Genomic DNA, 18,303 nt, shown 5'->3' with positions numbered 1-18,303 from the left:
GGTCCATTGAGTCAGTTGCCGGTCCATTGAGTCAGTTGCCGGTCCATTGAGTCAGTTGCCGGTCCATTGAGTCAGTTGCCGGTCCATTGAATCAGTTGAAAGTCCATTGAGTCAGTTGAAGGTCCATTGTTGCCGGTCCATTGAGTCAGTTGCCGGTCCATTGAGTCAGTTGCCGGTCCATTGAGTCAGTTGCCGGTCCATTGAGTCAGTTGCCGGTCCATTGAGTCAGTTGCCGGTCCATTGAGTCAGTTGCCGGTCCATTGAGTCAGTTGCCGGTCCATTGAGTCCTTTGAAGGATCATTGAGTCCGTTGAAGGTCCTTTAAAGGTCCCTATTCCCCGGGACCCACTCGCCTGTGTTTTATGATCATGGTCTTGATACTACTTGCTAGAAAACTGAGGCACGCTGGAAAGAGGAGGGGTTATCCTGGGCAGGCCTACAATTTGTTTGCCAATCTATAATCCTGTAGGCAGCACTATATACCCGACAGTATCGGAATTCCTGCGTCCATCAAGGGACTCCAAGAAAAAAATTCTATGATGAGAAGGGATATTCCATTATTTTGGCTATGGAGAGATCCCGATGGGTCATGATTTTTTGAAGTATCTCCTGGGGACTCCATAAGTACCTGTGTTCTCAGTCTCACCAACATGTCGACCATAACACAGGCACGCTTTTGTCTTTTTTTTTTTGCATTCTTCGGATTGTTTTGCTATTGGATTTGGGAGGAAATATACAAAGCCAACAGGTGATTTGGCCTACAAGGCTCCACCAAAAACTGAAATCCCATTTTTGTGGGACTGACTCCTTTAATAGGAACATTCTTTCCAGGATTTTTATGGTACTTGGCCATTTTGTGGCCCCCGATTGATGGAAAATCGAAGCTATCTGTTGTTGGACACTTTTTATTATACAGCATGTACCACTGGATGTACAGTGAGGGGGAAAAGGTATCTGATCCCCTGCTGATTTTGTATGTTTGTTTGCCTACTGAGAAAGAAATGATCAGTTTATAATTTACTGGTCGGTTTATTTTCTCTTCCGTTCATGGACGGACACAGCAGCCTTTGACCTTAGGGTTATATCCGCTTCCTTCCAAGAGAAGTGGCTATAACCCTAAGGTCAAAGGCTGCTGTGTCCGACCATGAACTCAGAGAAATGGATTTTACGGTGAGTACAAAAATCCTATTTTCTCTTCCGTTCATGGACGGACACAGCAGCCTTTGACCTTAGGGTTATATCCGCTTCCTTCCAAGAGAAGTGGATATAACCCTAAGGTCAAAGGCTGCTGTGTCCGTCCATGAACTCAGAGAAATGGATTTTACGGTGAGTACAAAAATCCTATTTTCTCTTCCGTTCATGGACGGACTCAGCAGCCTTTGACCTTAGGGTTATATCCACTTCTCCTGGAAGGAAGCGAACTTTAGAGAAACGGATTTTACGGTAAGTACAAAAATCCCATTTTCACAGTGAGAGACGGAATAACAACAAAAATATCCAGAAAAAACGCATTTCCCAAAAAAGATATAAATTGATTTGCATTCTAATGAGTGAAATAAGTATTTGATCCCCTATCAATCTGCAAGATTTATGGCTTCCAGGTGTCTTCTATACAGATAAGGAGCTGAGATTATGAGCACTCTCTCTTGAAGGGAGTGCTCATAATCTCAGCTTGTTACCTGTATTAACCACTTAAGGACCGGACCAATATGCTGCTAAATGACCCAAGGGGTTTTTACAGTTCGGGACTGCGTCGCTTTAACTGACAATTGCGCGGTCGTGCGACGTGGCTCCCAAACAAAATTGGCGTCCTTTTTTTCCCACAAATAGAGCTTTTTTTTTGGTGGTATTTGATCACCTCTGCGGTTTTTATTTTTTGCGCTATAAACAAAAATAGAGCGACAATTTTGAAAAAAAAAATGCAATATTTTTTACTTGTTGCTATAATAAATATCCCTCAAATATATATATAAAAAAAAAAAACGTTTTTCCTCAGTTTAGGCCGATACGTATTCTTCTACCTATTTTTGGTAAAAAAAAACGCAATAAGCGTTTATCGGTTGGTTTGTGCAAATTTTTTTAGCGTTTACAAAATAGGGGATAGTTTTATTGCATTTTTATGATTTTTTTTTTTTTTACTAGTAATGGCGGCAATCAGCGATTTTTTATTTTTTTCGTGACTGCGACATTATGGCGGACACTTCTGACAATTTTGACACATTTTTGGGACCATTGTCATTTTCACAGCAAAAAATGCATTTAAAATGCATTGTTTACTGTGAACATTACAATTGCAGTTTGGGAGTTAACCATAAGGGGGCGCTGATGGGGTTATGTGTGACCTCATGTGTGTTTACAACTGTAGGGGGGTGTGGCTGTAGGTGTGACGTCATCGATTGTGATTCCCTATATAAGGGAACACACGATCGATTACGCCGCCACAGTGAAGAACGGGGAAGCTGTGTTTACACACGGCTCTCTCCGTTCTTCAGCTTCGGGGACCGATCGCGGGACTCCAGAGGCGATCGGGTCCGCGGTCACGGAGCTTCAGACCAGGTCGCGTGCACGCGCCCACGGCTGGGCTTAAAGGGCAACGTACAGGTACGTTGATGTGCCCAGCCGTGCCATTCTGCCGACGTGGTTAAGTGGTTAAAATAAAGCGACCATTAAAATGATAGACTGATCATTTCTTTGTCTTGTTTACCTCTATTTGCTCATTTTCATATTTTTTCAATAAAAAAAAACACTATTTCACAATTACTCTGAATTCACCCGCTGTTCTGCCCACCGGCTGAAATCTATTAGGCTGTCTCCATTGAAGAGAGAAGAGGTGAACAGCAGGAGTGACCAACGTCCCATGTGATCTGTTATCTCCTGTTCATTATTAATAGGCAGTTATGTTAACTGCATTTTAAAAGAGAGCCTGGTCGTATTTGGCCAGTTTTGTCAATATTTTAAGGTTTACGTTTGTAATTTGTTTGATATAATTTTTATAAATTCTGGATTTTTACCAATAAACGTTTCATGCACTCATAACACCAGATTCCTAGAGCACTGCAGGATCTGTTTTCTTTCCGACTGTCTCTTTCTAATTGAAAGTCTGTATAGAACCTCCGAGAGAGGGGGGGGGAGCCACTGCTCCGACTGTTTCAGCTTTGCGCATAAACTGAGCTTCAGCTCTGATGCTGCGAATTTATTTATTTGCTCTCAAGCATTACATACCGTATTTATCGGCCTATTGCGCGCCCCGGCGTATAGCGCGACCCCCGAACTTGAAGAAAAATTCCTGGAAAAAAAAAAATACTTAGTTTGGATGCTCCTCGTCGGTGTCTTGCCCGTCGTCCATCGCGTCCGGTCCGGCGTCCTTCTGCGGCCATCGTGGTGTCCTCCCTGCTTCCCGCGCTGAGTTTGAACCACTGCGCCGGCATATACCGAGCGCAGTACACTCCGGTATAGTCGGGCAGGCTCGGCTCCTCTCGCGTAAAGGACGTACAGGACGTGACCGCGAGAGGAGCCGAGCCTGCCCGAGTGTACTGCGCTCGGTATATGCCGGCGCAGTGGTTCAAACTCACCGCGGGTATCGGCGTATATCGCGCACCCACGATTTTGCCCTGATTTTCAGGGCAAAAAAGTGCGCGGTATACGCCGATAAATACGGTATATTGACCATTACAGTGCCTCCGGAAAGTATTCACAGCGCTTCACTTTTTCCACATTTTGTTATGTTACAGCCTTATTCCAAAATGTATTATTTTCTTCAAAATTCTACAAACAATACCCCATAATGATAACATGAAAGATGCATAGTATGGAAATGGTTGGAAGTTATATGTGGAGGCGTGGCAATTCTGATGTACGTGGTTCTAAATGAGTTGACCAGAAGAGGGTTCACTTCAGTGATTGGTCCATACTTCATTATTTACCCCCTCCTTGCAAAGGGCCATGTTGGCGGGGCATGTGCACAAGGCAAGGAGCAAGGGTCGCGTGCAAAGATTCCACAGGGTTTTACTTCTGGTCAATCTGTCCTATGATCCAGAAATCGCAGCGAGATCCCGCGCTTTCCGAGATGGTCTTTAACCACTTCAGCCCCGGACCATTTGGCTGTGACCTTTTGGTGTATAGTCTAAATTTCAGGGTCAAATATGAAAATGTTTGCCCAGGGTCCAATCAATATTAAAGACGGCCCTGCATGGACTCCAGTACTAGACCTCTGAAGGTATGCTGTGGTATCTGGAACCAAGCCGTCAGTAGCAGATCCTTTACGTCTTGCAAGTTGGGAGGTGGGGGCCTCAATGCTTCAGACTTGTTTATCCAGCACATCCCTCAGATGCTCGATTTGGATTGAGAGCTGGAGAATTTGGAGGCTAAATCAACACCTCAAACTCTTTATTGTGTTCTTCAAACCATTCTTGAATTCATCAGAAAAGGCCACTTTCTTTAATTCCGCTGTGGTCCAGTTCTGATGCTCACATGCCCACTGTAGGAGCTCTTGGCTGTGTACACGGGCCAGCATGGGCACCTTTAATCTGTCTGCAGCTACACAGCCCCCACAAACTGTGATGCACTGTGTGTTCTGACACCTTTCTATTGGAACCAGCATCAACTTTTCTCTTTCGTTCATAGACGGACACAGCCTTCATTGACCTTAGGGTTATGCTTCTTCCTACCAGGAGATCTCCTGGTAGGAAGAAGCATAACCCTAAGGTCAATGAAGGCTGTGTCCGTCTATGAACTCAGAGAAATGGATTTTACGGTGAGTACAAAAATCCTTTTTTCTCTTTCGTTCATAGACGGACACAGCCTTCATTGACCTTAGGGTTATGCTTCTTCCTACCAGGAGATCTCCTGGTAGGAAGAAGCATAACCCTAAGGTCAATGAAGGCTGTGTCCGTCTATGAACGAAAGAGAAATGGATTTTACGGTGAGTACAAAAATCCTTTTTTTCAGCTATTTGAGCTACAGCAGCTCTTCAATTGGATTGGACTACATGGGTCAGCTTTCGCTCCCCACATGCACCAATGCGCCTTGGCCACCCATGACCTTGTTGCCGGTTGACTGGTTTTCCCTCCTTGGGCCATTTTTGGTCAGTCCTGCCCACTGCAAACTGGGAACATCCCACAAGAGCTGAAGTTTTGGATTTGCTCTGACCCAGTCGTCTAACCCTTACAATTTTGGTCCTTGTTAAAGTTGCTCAAAACCTTACACTTGCTCATTTTTTCTGCTTTCAACACATCAACTTCAGGGATTACATGTTCAATTGCTGCCTTATATATATCCCACCCACTTTCAGGTGCCATTGTCACACGATAATCAAAGTCATTCACTTCACCTGTCAGTGTTCATAATGTTAAGGCTGATCAGTTTATAGATTTGTAGCTAGATTCATAAAGAGTTAGGCCGGCGTATCGGTAGATACGCCGACCTAACTCAGAATCTGCGCCGTCCTAAGTTTAAGTGTATTCTCAAACAGAGATACACTTAAACCTATCTAAGATACGACGGCTTGCGCCGTCCTATCTTAGGGTGCAATATTTAGGCTGACCGCTAGGTGGCGCTTCCATTGCGGTCGGCGTAGAATATGTAAATCACTAGATACGCCTATTCACGAACGTACGCCCGGCCGACGCAGTACAGATACGCCGTTTACGTAAGAGATAGGCCGCCTAAAGATAAAGCTGCCCCTAGGAGGCGTAGTCAATGTTAAGTTTGGCCGTTGTTCCCGCGTCGAAATTTGAAAATTTTACGTTGTTTGCGTAAGTCGTCAGTGATTAGGGTTTTACGTCCACGTCGAAATCAATAGGACCGTGCGGCGTATTTTGCCGCAATGCACACTGGGATTTGTAGGCGGATGGCGAATGCGCCGTTCGTAAAATACGTCAATCACGTCAGGTCAAGCCCCATTAACATAAAACACGCCCCCTTAGCTAAATTTGAATTAGGCGCCATTACGCCCGCCCGATTTACGCTACGCCGCCGTAACTTGGCAGGCAAGTACTTTGTGAATCATGTACTTGCCTCGCTAACTTACGGCGGCGTAGTGTAAACACGATACGCTACGCCGCCGCAAAGTTAGGATGCCCTCTATGAATCTAGCTATTGGTTCCCACACAGGATGGGGCATCTTGCTAACCATTACAGCTGGAATTGGCTGAAAAGGAAAAATTACAACACTAATGTTGGCACTAAAATCCGGATTTGGCAGTTAGAAGATGGGCAACGTGACCATGTCAAATCTCTGTTGTGTTAAAGCTCTCTCAGATGTATCTCGTGGCTTAAATCTTATGTAGAAGCTGATAAACCTAACAATACGTTCTTGGGAGAACTATTAGTCCTGGTGGAAACTAGTCTTAAGATCCCAGCCATGGAGCTTCGAAACTGAGCTTTGCGTATCTTCTTGGAGGTGGTCATTATGTAATACTGCTCAAGGTCTGGTGGCAGATGGGACTGTAAGACTGATACAATGGGCTTTTGTTGTGTCAGTGGAAGAAGCAGTCTTCCCAGCCATGGAGCTTCGAAACCAAGCTTTGCGTATCTTTTTGGAGGTGGTCATTGGGTAATACTGCTCAAGGTCTGGTGGCAGGTGGGACTGTAAGACTGACACAATGGGCTTTTGTTGTGTCAGTGGAAGAAGCAGTCTTCCCAGCCATGGAGCTTCGAAACCGAGCTTTGCGTATCTTCTTGGAGGTGGTCATTAGGTGATATGGCTCAAGGTCTGGTGGCAGGTGGGACTATAAGACTGACACAATGGGCTTTTGTTGCGTCAGTGGCAGATGTAGTCTTCTTTAACAAGGCCACCATTCCACATAGAAGCAAATTTTGGCAAGACATTGGTTAGAGGTCGTATACACCCAAATATTTGTGTTAGGAGAGGTCTTATGCGTGGTTGGGCTTTGGGTGAGTCAATGAAGACTGTGGTTGTCTTTCATGAGGCCCTCACTCGATTAAAAAGCACATTTTGGCAAGACGTTGGTTAGAGGTCATATATACCTAAACATTTGTGTTAGGAGAGGTCTTATGCTTGGTTGGGCTTTGGGTGAGTCAATGAAGACTGTGGTTGTCTTTCATGAGGCCCTCACTCGATTTAAGAAGCACATTTTGGTTAGAGGTCATATATACCCTAACTTTTGTGTTAGGAGAGGTCTTATGCTTGGTTGGGCTTTGGGCGAGTCAATGAAGATTGTGGTGGACTTTCATGAGGCCCTCACTCGATTAAGAAGCAAATTTTGGCAAGATGTTGGTTAATCGAGTGAGGGCCTCATGAAAGACAACCACAATCTTCATTGACTCACCCAAAGCCCAACCAAGCATAAGACCTCTCCTAACACAAAAGTTTGGGTATATACGACCTCTAACCAAAATGTGCTTCTTAATCGAGTGAGGGCCTCATGAAATACAACCACAATCTTCATTGACTCACCCAAAGCCCAACCAAGCATAAGACCTCTCCTAACACAAAAGTTTGTGTATATATGACCTCTAACCAAAATGTGCTTCTTAATCGAGTGAGGGCCTCATGACAGACAACCACAATCTTCATTGACTCACCCAAATCCTAACCAAGCATAAGACCTCTCCTAACACAAATGTTTGGGTATATATGGCCTCTAACCAACGTCTTGCCAAAATGTGCTTCGTAGAGGTCATATATACCCAAACATTTGTGTTTGGAGAGGTCTTATGCTTGATAGGATTTGGGTGAGTCGATGAAGATTGTGGTTGTCTTTCATGAGGCCCTCACTCGATTAAGAAGCAAATTTTGGCAAGACGTTGGTTAGAGGCCATATATGCCCAAACATTTGTTAGAAAAATTCTCATCCCTGGTTTACCAATCAGCTTGGTCTCCCACTTGCCAGACCAGAAACACAGGTGGATAGTTAAGTCTCTGCTTCTGGAAAATGTTTGTAGTACTGAGTAATTTTTTTTAGATCCAAGCCAAAGTGGACAAGGCCTTAAAGCAAATCTCTACTATGGTGCTATCAATTCCTTAACAGAATAAACAGAGGAAAAACTATTTTATGTAGTCCAGCCTCAGTGCTCCACAGTTAAGATGAGAAGGTTTTAAATCCATTTTTCGAAGATTCTTTGGGCACTTGCTTTGATTTTTGAGTTGATGGTTACTGCCAAGTCTAGCCGTTTCTGCAGTACAGGGGTGAATGTTCTTTCAGCACCTCGCTAATGGGAGGGTTAAAAATCTTTAAACTTTTAAAATAGTTTTTATTCAGTTTGAAAACTATGTTTTTTTAGCGGTGGAGACCCAAACTTCCATGTACACAAGCTACCCCTGCATGAAGAGACATTTTAAGTTGCTGTATTTTGGGGGCTCTGAAAATCATGACTGTGCACCAGGAAACGGGTAGCACAATCAAACTATGTAGCACCTTAACTGAAAGACAAAAGACAATTTGGTAGGGAAGGTGGGAGCCTGCAAAGGAAACTACAGCAAGTGAGATAAAGAGTCTGCAAAGGCCATTTCAAGGTCTTGGACGCTAAGCTAACCTCTATCACAAGGATGGGCAACCTAAGGCACGTGTGCCAGGGTGGCCACGCAATGTAATTTTTAGTGGCACCTTGATGATTGTAAAATGGCATGGGTACAGGCTCAGACTAACAGAGTGACCCTGCTTCCCGCAAATACAGTGCCTTTGCCAGATTATTATTGACAGCTAACTAGGTTGCCAGTTTTACAGCTTGGCTAGATCCTTTGTCGTCATGGCTCACCCACCTCCATGTTTCAGAGAGACCTGCCTGATCACCTGAGACTGCGAACATTGTTATGTAAAGAAACTCACCCACTTATCGTCTTCCTCCCTGGTCTGAGGTGTGAAGGTGCAGGAATTGAGGATGATCTGAGGTGTGAAGGTCCAAGAACTGAGGATGATCTGATGTATACATTGTAGGAATTGTGGCTGATCTGAGGCATGAAGGTGAAGGGACTCAGGATGTTCTGAGGTGTGAAGGTGCAGGAACTGAGGATGATCTGAGGTGTGATAGTGCAGGAACTGAGGATAATCTGAGGTGTGATGGTGCAGGAACTAAGACTGATCTGAGGTATAAAGGTGCAGGAAATGAGGATGATCTGAAGTGTGAAGATGCAGGAATGAAAGCTGATCTGAGGTATATGGTGTAGGAATTGGGTCTGATCTGAAGTGTGAAGGTGCAGGAATTGGGTCTGATCTGAGGTGTGAAGGTGAAGGAACTGAGGATGATCTAAAGTGTGAAGGTGCAGGAACTGAGGATGATCTGAGGTGTGAAGGTGCAGGAACTGAGGATGATCTGAAGTGTGAAGGTGCAGGAATTGGGTCTGATCTGAGGTGTGAAGGTGCAGGAAATGAGGATGATCTGAGGTATGAAGGTGCAGGAACTGAGGATGATCTAAAATGTAAATGTGCAGGATTAGAGGCTGATCTGAGGTACATGGTGTAAAAACTGGGTCTGATCTGAGGTGTGAAGGTGCAGGAACTGAGGATGATCTGAAGTGTGAAGATGCAGGAATGGAAGCTGATCTGAGGTATATGGTATAGGAATTGGGTCTGATCTGAGATGTGAAGGTGCAGGAAATGAGGATGATCTGAGGTATGAAGGTGCAGGAACTGAGGATGATCTAAAATGTAAATGTGCAGGATTATAGGCTGATCTGAGGTACATGGTGTAAAAACTGGGTCTGATCTGAGGTGTGAAGGTGCAGGAACTGAGGATGATCTGAAGTGTGAAGATGCAGGAATGGAAGCTGATCTGAGGGGTATATGGTATAGGAATTGGGTCTGATCTGAGATGTGAAGGTGCAGGAAATGAGGATGATCTGAGGTATGAAGGTGCAAGAACTGAGGATGATCTAAAATGTAAATGTGCAGGATTAGAGGCTGATCTGAGGTACATGGTGTAAAAACTGGGTCTGATCTGAGGTGTGAAGGTGCAGGAACTGAGGATGATCTGAAGTGTGAAGATGCAGGAATGGAAGCTGATCTGAGGTATATGGTGTAGGAATTTTGTCTGATCTGAAGTGTGAAGGTGCAGGAATTGGGTCTGATCTGAGGTGTGAAGGTGCAGGAACTGAGGATGATCTGAAGTGTGAAGATGCAGGAATGGAAGCTGATCTGAGGTATATGGTATAGGAATTGGGTCTGATCTGAGATGTGAAGGTGCAGGAAATGAGGATGATCTGAGGTATGAAGGTGCAGGAACTGAGGATGATCTAAAATGTAAATGTGCAGGATTAGAGGCTGATCTGAGGTACATGGTGTAAAAACTGGGTCTGATCTGAAGTGTGAAGGTGCAGGAACTGAGGATGATCTGAAGTGTGAAGGTGCAGGAATGGAAGCTGATCTGAGCTCTACACCGACACATTGGTTGTCTAATCCTTGTGAATTGATCCGAAAGCCTTGTACACACGATCAGATTATTGGATGAATTTTCGTCCGTTTTTTGTTGCATGCTAGTCTCATATCGAAAGTGAAGAGGTTACTCGTCGTAAGAACATTTTCGTAGGATAGAATTCAACGTCAGAAGTGACGTAATTTTGGAGCCTGAACATTCAGTTTTTGTCTGACGAAAATTCGTAATCGTCTGTCAAAAGCACCATACTAACGATCAGAAAATCGACAGATCGGACGAAATAGAACTTTAGTTTTTCCGATTGTGGCCTTTAGTGTGCAAAAGGTTTCGAACCCCTGCTTCATCATATAGAGGGGGGAGTAAATTTATCAACAAGGACTTATCCTTTAATCATCACTAAATAACAACATAACAAAATATATCAATCAAAGTGCCAAGGAGGATTGCAGTTTAAAGGCAACATTCCATTATTGAGCGCAGTGCAATCTTGGTCGGTAGCAGGTTAGTATGTGATGCATGAGAGGTAATGCAGGAGAAAGGTCTGTGATTGGCTGGTGAGATCTCAGTGTACATGCAGTGCATCCTAACTAAAAGGGTAGCCTGTGAAAATATGATGATGTCACAAGGCGTGGACAGTGTGGCCTAACTGAGAGACGTATGAAAGGTGAACGCAGTGCAATCTGTGTAGCATGATGTCATAGATCGATTTGAAATAGTTTGGATTCCAACAACCAAAGAGCTAGGAGACCAAAAGGGAGCACGGGGGTGAGTTGAAGAAACAAAATGGTTCTATGGTGGACCTTTTGTAGGCAATACTTTCCTTCAGAGTTTATAACACAGCTGTCCCCCCAAACTTCGACTCTCTTCTCTCATCAGGACTCAGGAAGGGGAAAAAAAGTCTCAGCAAGAGCAAACCTAAAAGGGACGAGGGTCCTAAAGGGGACATAAAAAGACTTCAAAAAGGTAAAATAGTCTGAAGAAGTCCTTGGGAATATGGATTATGATCAGGTCAAGATTCATTGATGTTCCATGGTATGTGTAGGTCAACTTATCTGCCCGCTTGGCATGGGAAACCAGGCAAAAAATAAAAAAATCGATGAGGGGGGTGTGGGGCTGGGAGACCTCAATGGTGAAGAAATTCCTGAAAATTTGAATTCTCTAGGATTTGATACCCTCTTAACCGCTTGCCGACCGCTGCGCGACTATATACTTTGGCAGAATGGCACGGCTGCGCATATGGACGTACCAATACGTCCCCTTTAGTACACGGCATCGCGCGTGCTCCGTGACTGTGACCATGGGTCCCGCATGTCACGGAGCTGCAGAATGGGGTGATACCTGTGTAAACAAGGCATCTCCCTGTCCTGCCTAGTGACAGGACACTGATCTACTGCTCCCCGTCATCGGCTCCTGTACATATATGTCAGCAGAATGTCACCGACAGGCAAATAGACGTATATTTACGTGAGTTTGAATTTGCCGATGTGCGCGCGCCTGACGCAAGCTCTGTGACAGTGCCCGCGGGATGTCTGCCAGTGTCCCATGATCGGGTCACAGAGCTGAGGAACAGGGAGATGTCAGTGTAAACACAACATCTCCCCGTTCTTCCTAGTGACACTGTCACTGATCGTCTGTTCCCTCTCATCGAGAGCAGTGATGAGTCACTCGTAGCCACGCCCCCTAACAGTTAGAATCACTCCCTAGGACACACTTACCCGCCCCCCATTTGGTTAACCCCTTCACTGCCAGAGTAATTTACACAGTAATCAGTGCATTTTTATAGCACTGATCGCTGTATAAATGACAATGGTCCCAAAATAGCATCAAAAGTGTCCGATGTGTCTGCCATAATGTCGCAGTCACACAAAAAAAAAAAAATCGCAGATCGCCGCCATTACTAATAAAAAGGTAACAATAAAAATGCCATAAAACTACCCCCTATTTTGTAGACGCTATAACTTTTGCACAAACCAATTAATAAACGCTTATTGCGATTTTTTTTTTTACCAAAAATATGTAGAAGAATACGTATCGGCCTAAACTGAGACAAAAAAACATTTTTTTATAACTTTTTGGGGGATATTTATTATAGCAAAAAGTAAAAAATATTGCTTTTTTTTTTTCAAAAATGTAAGCTTTTTTTTGTTCATAGCGCAAAAAATAAAAACCGCAGAGGTGATCAAATACCACCTAAAAAAAAGCTCCATTTGTGGGGAAAAAACTACGCCAATTTTGGTTGGGGAGCCCTGTCGCACGACCGCGCAATTGTCAGTTAAAGCGACGCACTGCCGAATTGGAAAAAAAATGGGCCGGTCATTGGGCAGCCAAATCCTCCGGGGCTGAAGTGGTTAAGAAGATCAGTAGTGATTGTATTCATCTCAAGATAGTAGAAAACCCCTGTATTCCCCATCACCCCCCAAATGATATTCAGACTGGTGGGTCCCGTTTGTCTACCAATGGCAAAGTCTGTCGCACAAGTGGTTTGTGCCGAAGTGCCTTCTCCGAAGGTCCTTGTTTGTCTACCGATGGCAAAGTCTGTAACCCAAGTGGTTTGTGCCGAAGTGCCTTCTCCGAAGGTCCTTGTTTGTCTACCGATGGCAAAGTCTGTAACCCAAGTGGTTTGTGCCGAAGTGCCTTCTCCGAAGGTCCTTGTTTGTCTACCGATGGCAAAGTCTGTAACCCAAGTGGTTTGTGCCGAAGTGCCTTCTCCGAAGGTCCTTGTTTGTCTACCGATGGCAAAGTCTGTAACCCAAGTGGTTTGTGCCGAAGTGCCTTCTCCGAAGGTCCTTGTTTGTCTACCGATGGCAAAGTCTGTAACCCAAGTGGTTTGTGCCGAAGTACCTTCTCGGTTGAAGTCTCATCCATCTTGTGCGTGCTCTGATGCTTCACAAGAGTTGATCGGTGTGCGAACCTCTGGCCACACTGAACGCAAGGGAAGGGTTTTTCCCCCGTGTGAACTTTCTGGTGCTCAACAAGGTTTGATTTACGTGCAAAGAACTTGCCGCAGAGCGTGCACTCGAAGGGCTTTTCCCCTGTGTGAGTCTTCTGATGTTCCAGGAGATTGAACTTGTGGCCGAAGTTCTTCCCGCAGTCGGAACAGGAGTATGGCTTCTCTCCCGAATGGACTTTCTGATGCGCGATGACCTTCGTCTTGTGTGTGAAGCACTTGCCGCATTCGGCGCAAGGGTACAACATCTCGCCCGTGTGGATCCGCTGATGCTCGATGAGGTTTGACCTATAGGCGAAACACCGGCCGCACTCCGCACATGAGTAGGGTCTCTCCCCAGTATGGATGCGTTGGTGACGGGTCATCTTGGACTTTTGAATGAAGCTTTTCCCGCAGAAGGTACAAGAATAAGGCTTTTCCCCAGTATGGATTTTTTGATGGTCTAAAAGGCTTGTTTTGTGCGCAAACCGCCTGCCGCATTCATCGCAGGAAAATGCTTTCTCGTGCGTGTGCGTTATCTGATGCGAGAGGAGCTTGGCTCTGTAGTTGAATGATTTTCCACAGTCCGGACAAGGGAACCGCCCTTCCACTCGGTTAGAAGGGGGGGGATCGGAGTGGCTGACGGCATTGCTGCTGTGCGTAGAGGGAGATGGGGGCAGGGCTGGGCTGCGGAGTGTCGAATGGCGTTTTGGGATGACAGTGTGCTTTGCTGCAGACTTTGCAGGAGGGCCCTCGTCTTTTATCTCAGTGTCTGGAGGGGTTGCAAGAAGCGGCGGTGGGGATGTAGATACGGTGCGGTACTGTCCATCTGCTGGAAGGAAAATAAAAATGTTATGGAGGAGAATTAGCCCACCAGGCCATTTCATGTAGCCCTCACACCTCTACTACAGCTACGGCACCCCCTCATCTCCACCCGCACCTTGTCTCAGCAGTAGAAAGGAGGACAGAACTCCATCAGATCCTGCGCTTTTCCATGCAGCCTCTGCTCCTCCTCTATCATTTCCTTCCTCATCATTCCTCTTATCTTTTCTCGTCAGTCTCTCGCTCTTTCCGTTCTTCTTCTGCTTTTCCTATATTATTTCCTTCCTCATCATTCCTCTCTTCCTTCTTGTCAGTCCCTTACTCTTCCCATTCTTCCTCTGCCCCTCCTCTATTATTTCCTTCCTCATCTCTTATCCTTTCTTGTCAGTCCCTCGCTCTTCCGACCTTCCTCATCTCTTATCCTTTCTTGTCAGTCCCTCCTCTATAATTTCCTTCCTCATCATTCCTCTCTCCTTTTTGTCAGTCCCTCACTCTTCCCATTCTTCCTCTGCCCCTCCTCTATTATTTCCTTCCTCATCATTCCTCTGCTCTTTCCATTATTCTGCTCCTCCTCTATAATTTCCTTCCTCATCATTCCTTTCCTCCCTTCTTGCCAGTCCCTCGCTCTTCCCATTCCTCCTCTATCATTTCTTTCCTCCCCTCCCTTATTGTCAATCCCTTGCTCTTCCGATTCCTCCTCTATCATTTCCTTCCTCATCATTCCTCTCCCCTTCTTGTCAGTCCCTCACTCTTCCCATTCTTCTTCTGCTCATCCTCTATCATTTCCTTCTTCCTCATTCCTCTCTTCCCTTCTTGTCAGTCCCCCAGTCTTCCCATTCCTCTTCTGCTCCTCATCTATCATTTCCTTCCTCATCATTCCTCTCTTCCATTCTGGTCAGTCCCTTACTCTTCCCATTCTTCTTCTGCTCCTCATCTATCATTTCCTTCCTCATCATTCTTCCCTTCTTGTCAGTCCCTCGCTTTTCCCATTCTTCCTCTGCTCCTTCTCTATCATTTCCTTCCTTCTCATTCCTCTCTTCCATTCTGGTCAGTCCCTTACTCTTCCCATTCTTCTTCTGCTTCTCCTCTATCATTTCTTTCTTGTCAGTCCCTCGCTTTTCCCATTCTTCCTTTGCTCCTCATCTATCATTTCCTTCCTCATCATTCCTCTCTTCCATCTTTTCAATCCCTCACTCTTCCCATTCCTCTTCTGCTCCTCATCTACTATTTCCTTCCTCATCATTCCTCACTTCCATTCTGGTCAGTCCCTTACTCTTCCCATTCTTCTTCTGCTTCTCCTCTATCGTTTCTTTCTTGTCAATCCCTCACTCTTTCCATTCCTCTTCTGCTCCTCATCTACCATTTCCTTCTTCATCATTCCTCACTTCCATTCTGGTCAGTCCCTCACTCTTCCCATTCTTCCTCCACTATAATTTCCTTCCTCCTTATTCCTCCCTTCCCATCTTGTCAGTCCCCCAGTCTTCCCATTCCTCTTCTGCTCCTCATCTATCATTTCCTTCCTCATCTCTTATGCTTTCTTGTCAGTCCCTCGTTCTTCCGATTCCTCCTCTATAATTTCCTTCCTCATCATTCCTCTCCCCTTCTTGTCAGTCCCTCGCTTTTCCCATTCTTCCTCTGCTCCTCATCTATCATTTCCTTCCTTCTAATTCCTCTCTTCCCTTCTTTTCAACCCCTCACTCTTTCCATTCCTCTTCTGCTCCTCATCTACCATTTCCTTCTTCATCATTCCTCTCTTCCATTCTGGTCAGTCCCCCAGTCTTCCCATTCCTCTTCTGCTCCTCATCTATCATTTCCTTCCTCCTCATTCCCCTCTTCCCTTCTTGTCAATCCCTCACTCTTTCCATTCCTCTTCTGCTCCTCATCTATCAATTCCTTCCTCCTCATTCCCCTCTTCCCTTTTTGTCAGCCCCTCGCTCTTCCCATTCTTTCTCTGCTCCTCCGCTATCATTTCTTTCCTCATCATTCCTCTCTTCTCGTCAGTCCCTTGCTCTCCCCCTCCTGCTTCTTCCTTTGCCCTTCCAACATCATTATTTTCCTTATCATTCTGCTCTTGTCACACCCCTGCCTTTCATTCCTCCTTTCTTCTCATTTTTCTGCCTTCCTACTCTGCCCGTCTCTCTTACCCTAAAAAAAATAAAAAACTCAAACTACAGCAAACTGTATTCAAACGTTAAATGTAAGCAAACGAATTTACAAAACACATCAAAACCCTAAGCCAATTGTAGATACTGTGCGTGCTACACAAAAAAAAAAACCCAACATATCGAGGTACACTGTCCTCCTCCTTTCACACTTTCCAGCAATTCCCTGCTGTAAAAATGACAGCCAGGACTTGCTGTTTAAATACAATAGATGTTATTCCCTGCCTGTGTTTATTCATTATTGTTTAAGAATGTTTGAAACTTAATAAAACAGATTCAACGTAAATACAGCTGTAAAAAAAACTGGACTGTCTGACACAGTGCACATACGCAAAGATAAAGAGCTACAAAGTAACATTGTTTCTTTTGTATCCATTCTTTCATTCATCTGCAGATCAAAGTGATGAGTTTTCATCTGCATACGATGTCAGTTAAAACAAATTGACAAGCAAAAAAAAGTTTCTTTAACTTCTTCCTCCAAACCGTCGTCATTGTACGTCGGTACTTTGCCGTAGAATACCGGGGTTATAGCAGCAGATAGCTGCCATAACCCCGGTATATTTTTAAACGGCGGGCGGTCCTCTTTAGTATAAAAGTAGTCTATGCAGCGGATTAACCGCAAGATCACTTTTGTCGGCGGCGGACCCGCCAGTAGCAGCGGAGACGATCCGGTCCTTTTTCCCCCAGAAGGCTGGAAAGTGAGGGAATGATGGTCACCCACTGGACTCAATGACGGAAGCGACATCAAAAATCACTTTCGCCCAATGACCTTAATCGCCTGCTGACCAGCGCACACAGAGGTACGTCGGCAGAAGGGCTCGTACAGGCAAATGGGCGTACCTGTACGTCCCCTTGAATTTACCGCAGACGGCATGCGCGCCCAACCGTGGAAGCGTGCCCACGAGTCCCACAAACTCGATCGTGAAACCGAGAGGCAGAACAGGGAGATGCCTATGTAAACAAGGCATTTCCCTGTTCTGCCTAGTGACATGACAGGGATCTACTGTTCCCTGTGATCAGGAGCAGTGATCGCAGTCATGTCAGTGGTAGACTACCCCCCCCCCCCCGCCCCCACAGTTAGAATCACTCCCTAGGACACACTTAACCCCTTCATTGTCCCCTAGTGTTATCCCCTTCCCCGCCAGTGACATTTACACAGTAATCGGTGCATTTTTATAGCACTGATCACTGTATAGATAGCATTGGTCCCAAAATAGTGTCAAAAGTGTCCGATGTGTCTGGTCTGCCATAATGTCGCAGTCCCAATAAAAATCCCCGTCTTTACTAGTAAAAAAATAATAATAATAATAAAAATGCCATACATCTTTCCTAGACGCTATAACTTTTGTGCAAACCAATCAATATACGCTTATTGCGGTTTGTTTTTTAACAAAAATAAGTAGAAGAATATCTATCAGCCTAAACTTTCACCTTTTTTGTTTATAGCGCAAAAAAAAATTAAACCGCAGAGGTGATCAAATACCACCAAAGGAAAGTTCTATTTGTGGGGAAAAAAGGACGTCAATTTTGTTTGGGTACCACAACGCAAGACCGCGCAATTGTCAGTTAAAGCAGCGCAGTGCCGAATCAGGGCACCGGGCGCATGAATTCGCTGTTGCAACACTGATCCTCTTCCCAGCCAATCGGGAAGCGGGTCTGATACCTGTCACCCAATTGGCTGAAAGGACAGGCGATCCTATTGGACGCCTAGGAGGAGGGGAGGAGACGCACACAGAGGAAGCGAGTAGAAGAGCTGCTGGCCGATGCCTGGATGCCCGATCCCCACCGCCGCTTCTCAGATGCCCGATCCCCACCCTGCTGCTCCTCACATGCCCGATGCCTAGATGGTATAAGTGCCAGTGGACCAACCAGCGGAGGGGGGGGGTAGATTTGCTGCAGGGGAGGGGGGGAATTGGTTGTTTGCCACCTCCCCCAAACAAAAATAAACCCAGGTAGCTGCCCCTTTAAGATAAACTGGATTGGTGGTAAACAAGGGTAAAGGTGTTGGCACTATAAATCATCGGATATAAAGTGTTCAACATACATACCAATGCAAGTAAAA

General features: G+C 45.3%; 1 protein-coding gene across 1 annotated transcript in view; it reads right to left on the bottom strand.

Annotated features, from left to right (window-relative positions):
• LOC120910483 overlaps nucleotides 1-18,303 on the bottom strand; it is a 102,283-nt gene that overhangs the window by 59,159 nt on the left and 24,821 nt on the right. Inside the window, exons 7-9 of the mRNA XM_040322240.1 lie at nucleotides 12,786-14,086; nucleotides 9,643-9,831; nucleotides 8,890-9,075 (exon numbers count right to left, since the gene is read on the bottom strand). Coding sequence (XP_040178174.1) covers nucleotides 8,890-9,075; nucleotides 9,643-9,831; nucleotides 12,786-14,086 — 1,676 coding nt within the window. The remainder of the gene's footprint in view (nucleotides 1-8,889; nucleotides 9,076-9,642; nucleotides 9,832-12,785; nucleotides 14,087-18,303) is intronic.

Source organism: Rana temporaria, chromosome 8, assembly GCF_905171775.1.
Source record: "Rana temporaria chromosome 8, aRanTem1.1, whole genome shotgun sequence".
Taxonomy (NCBI): domain Eukaryota; kingdom Metazoa; phylum Chordata; class Amphibia; order Anura; family Ranidae; genus Rana; species Rana temporaria.
This window is presented reverse-complemented; position numbering and strand designations above follow the sequence as displayed.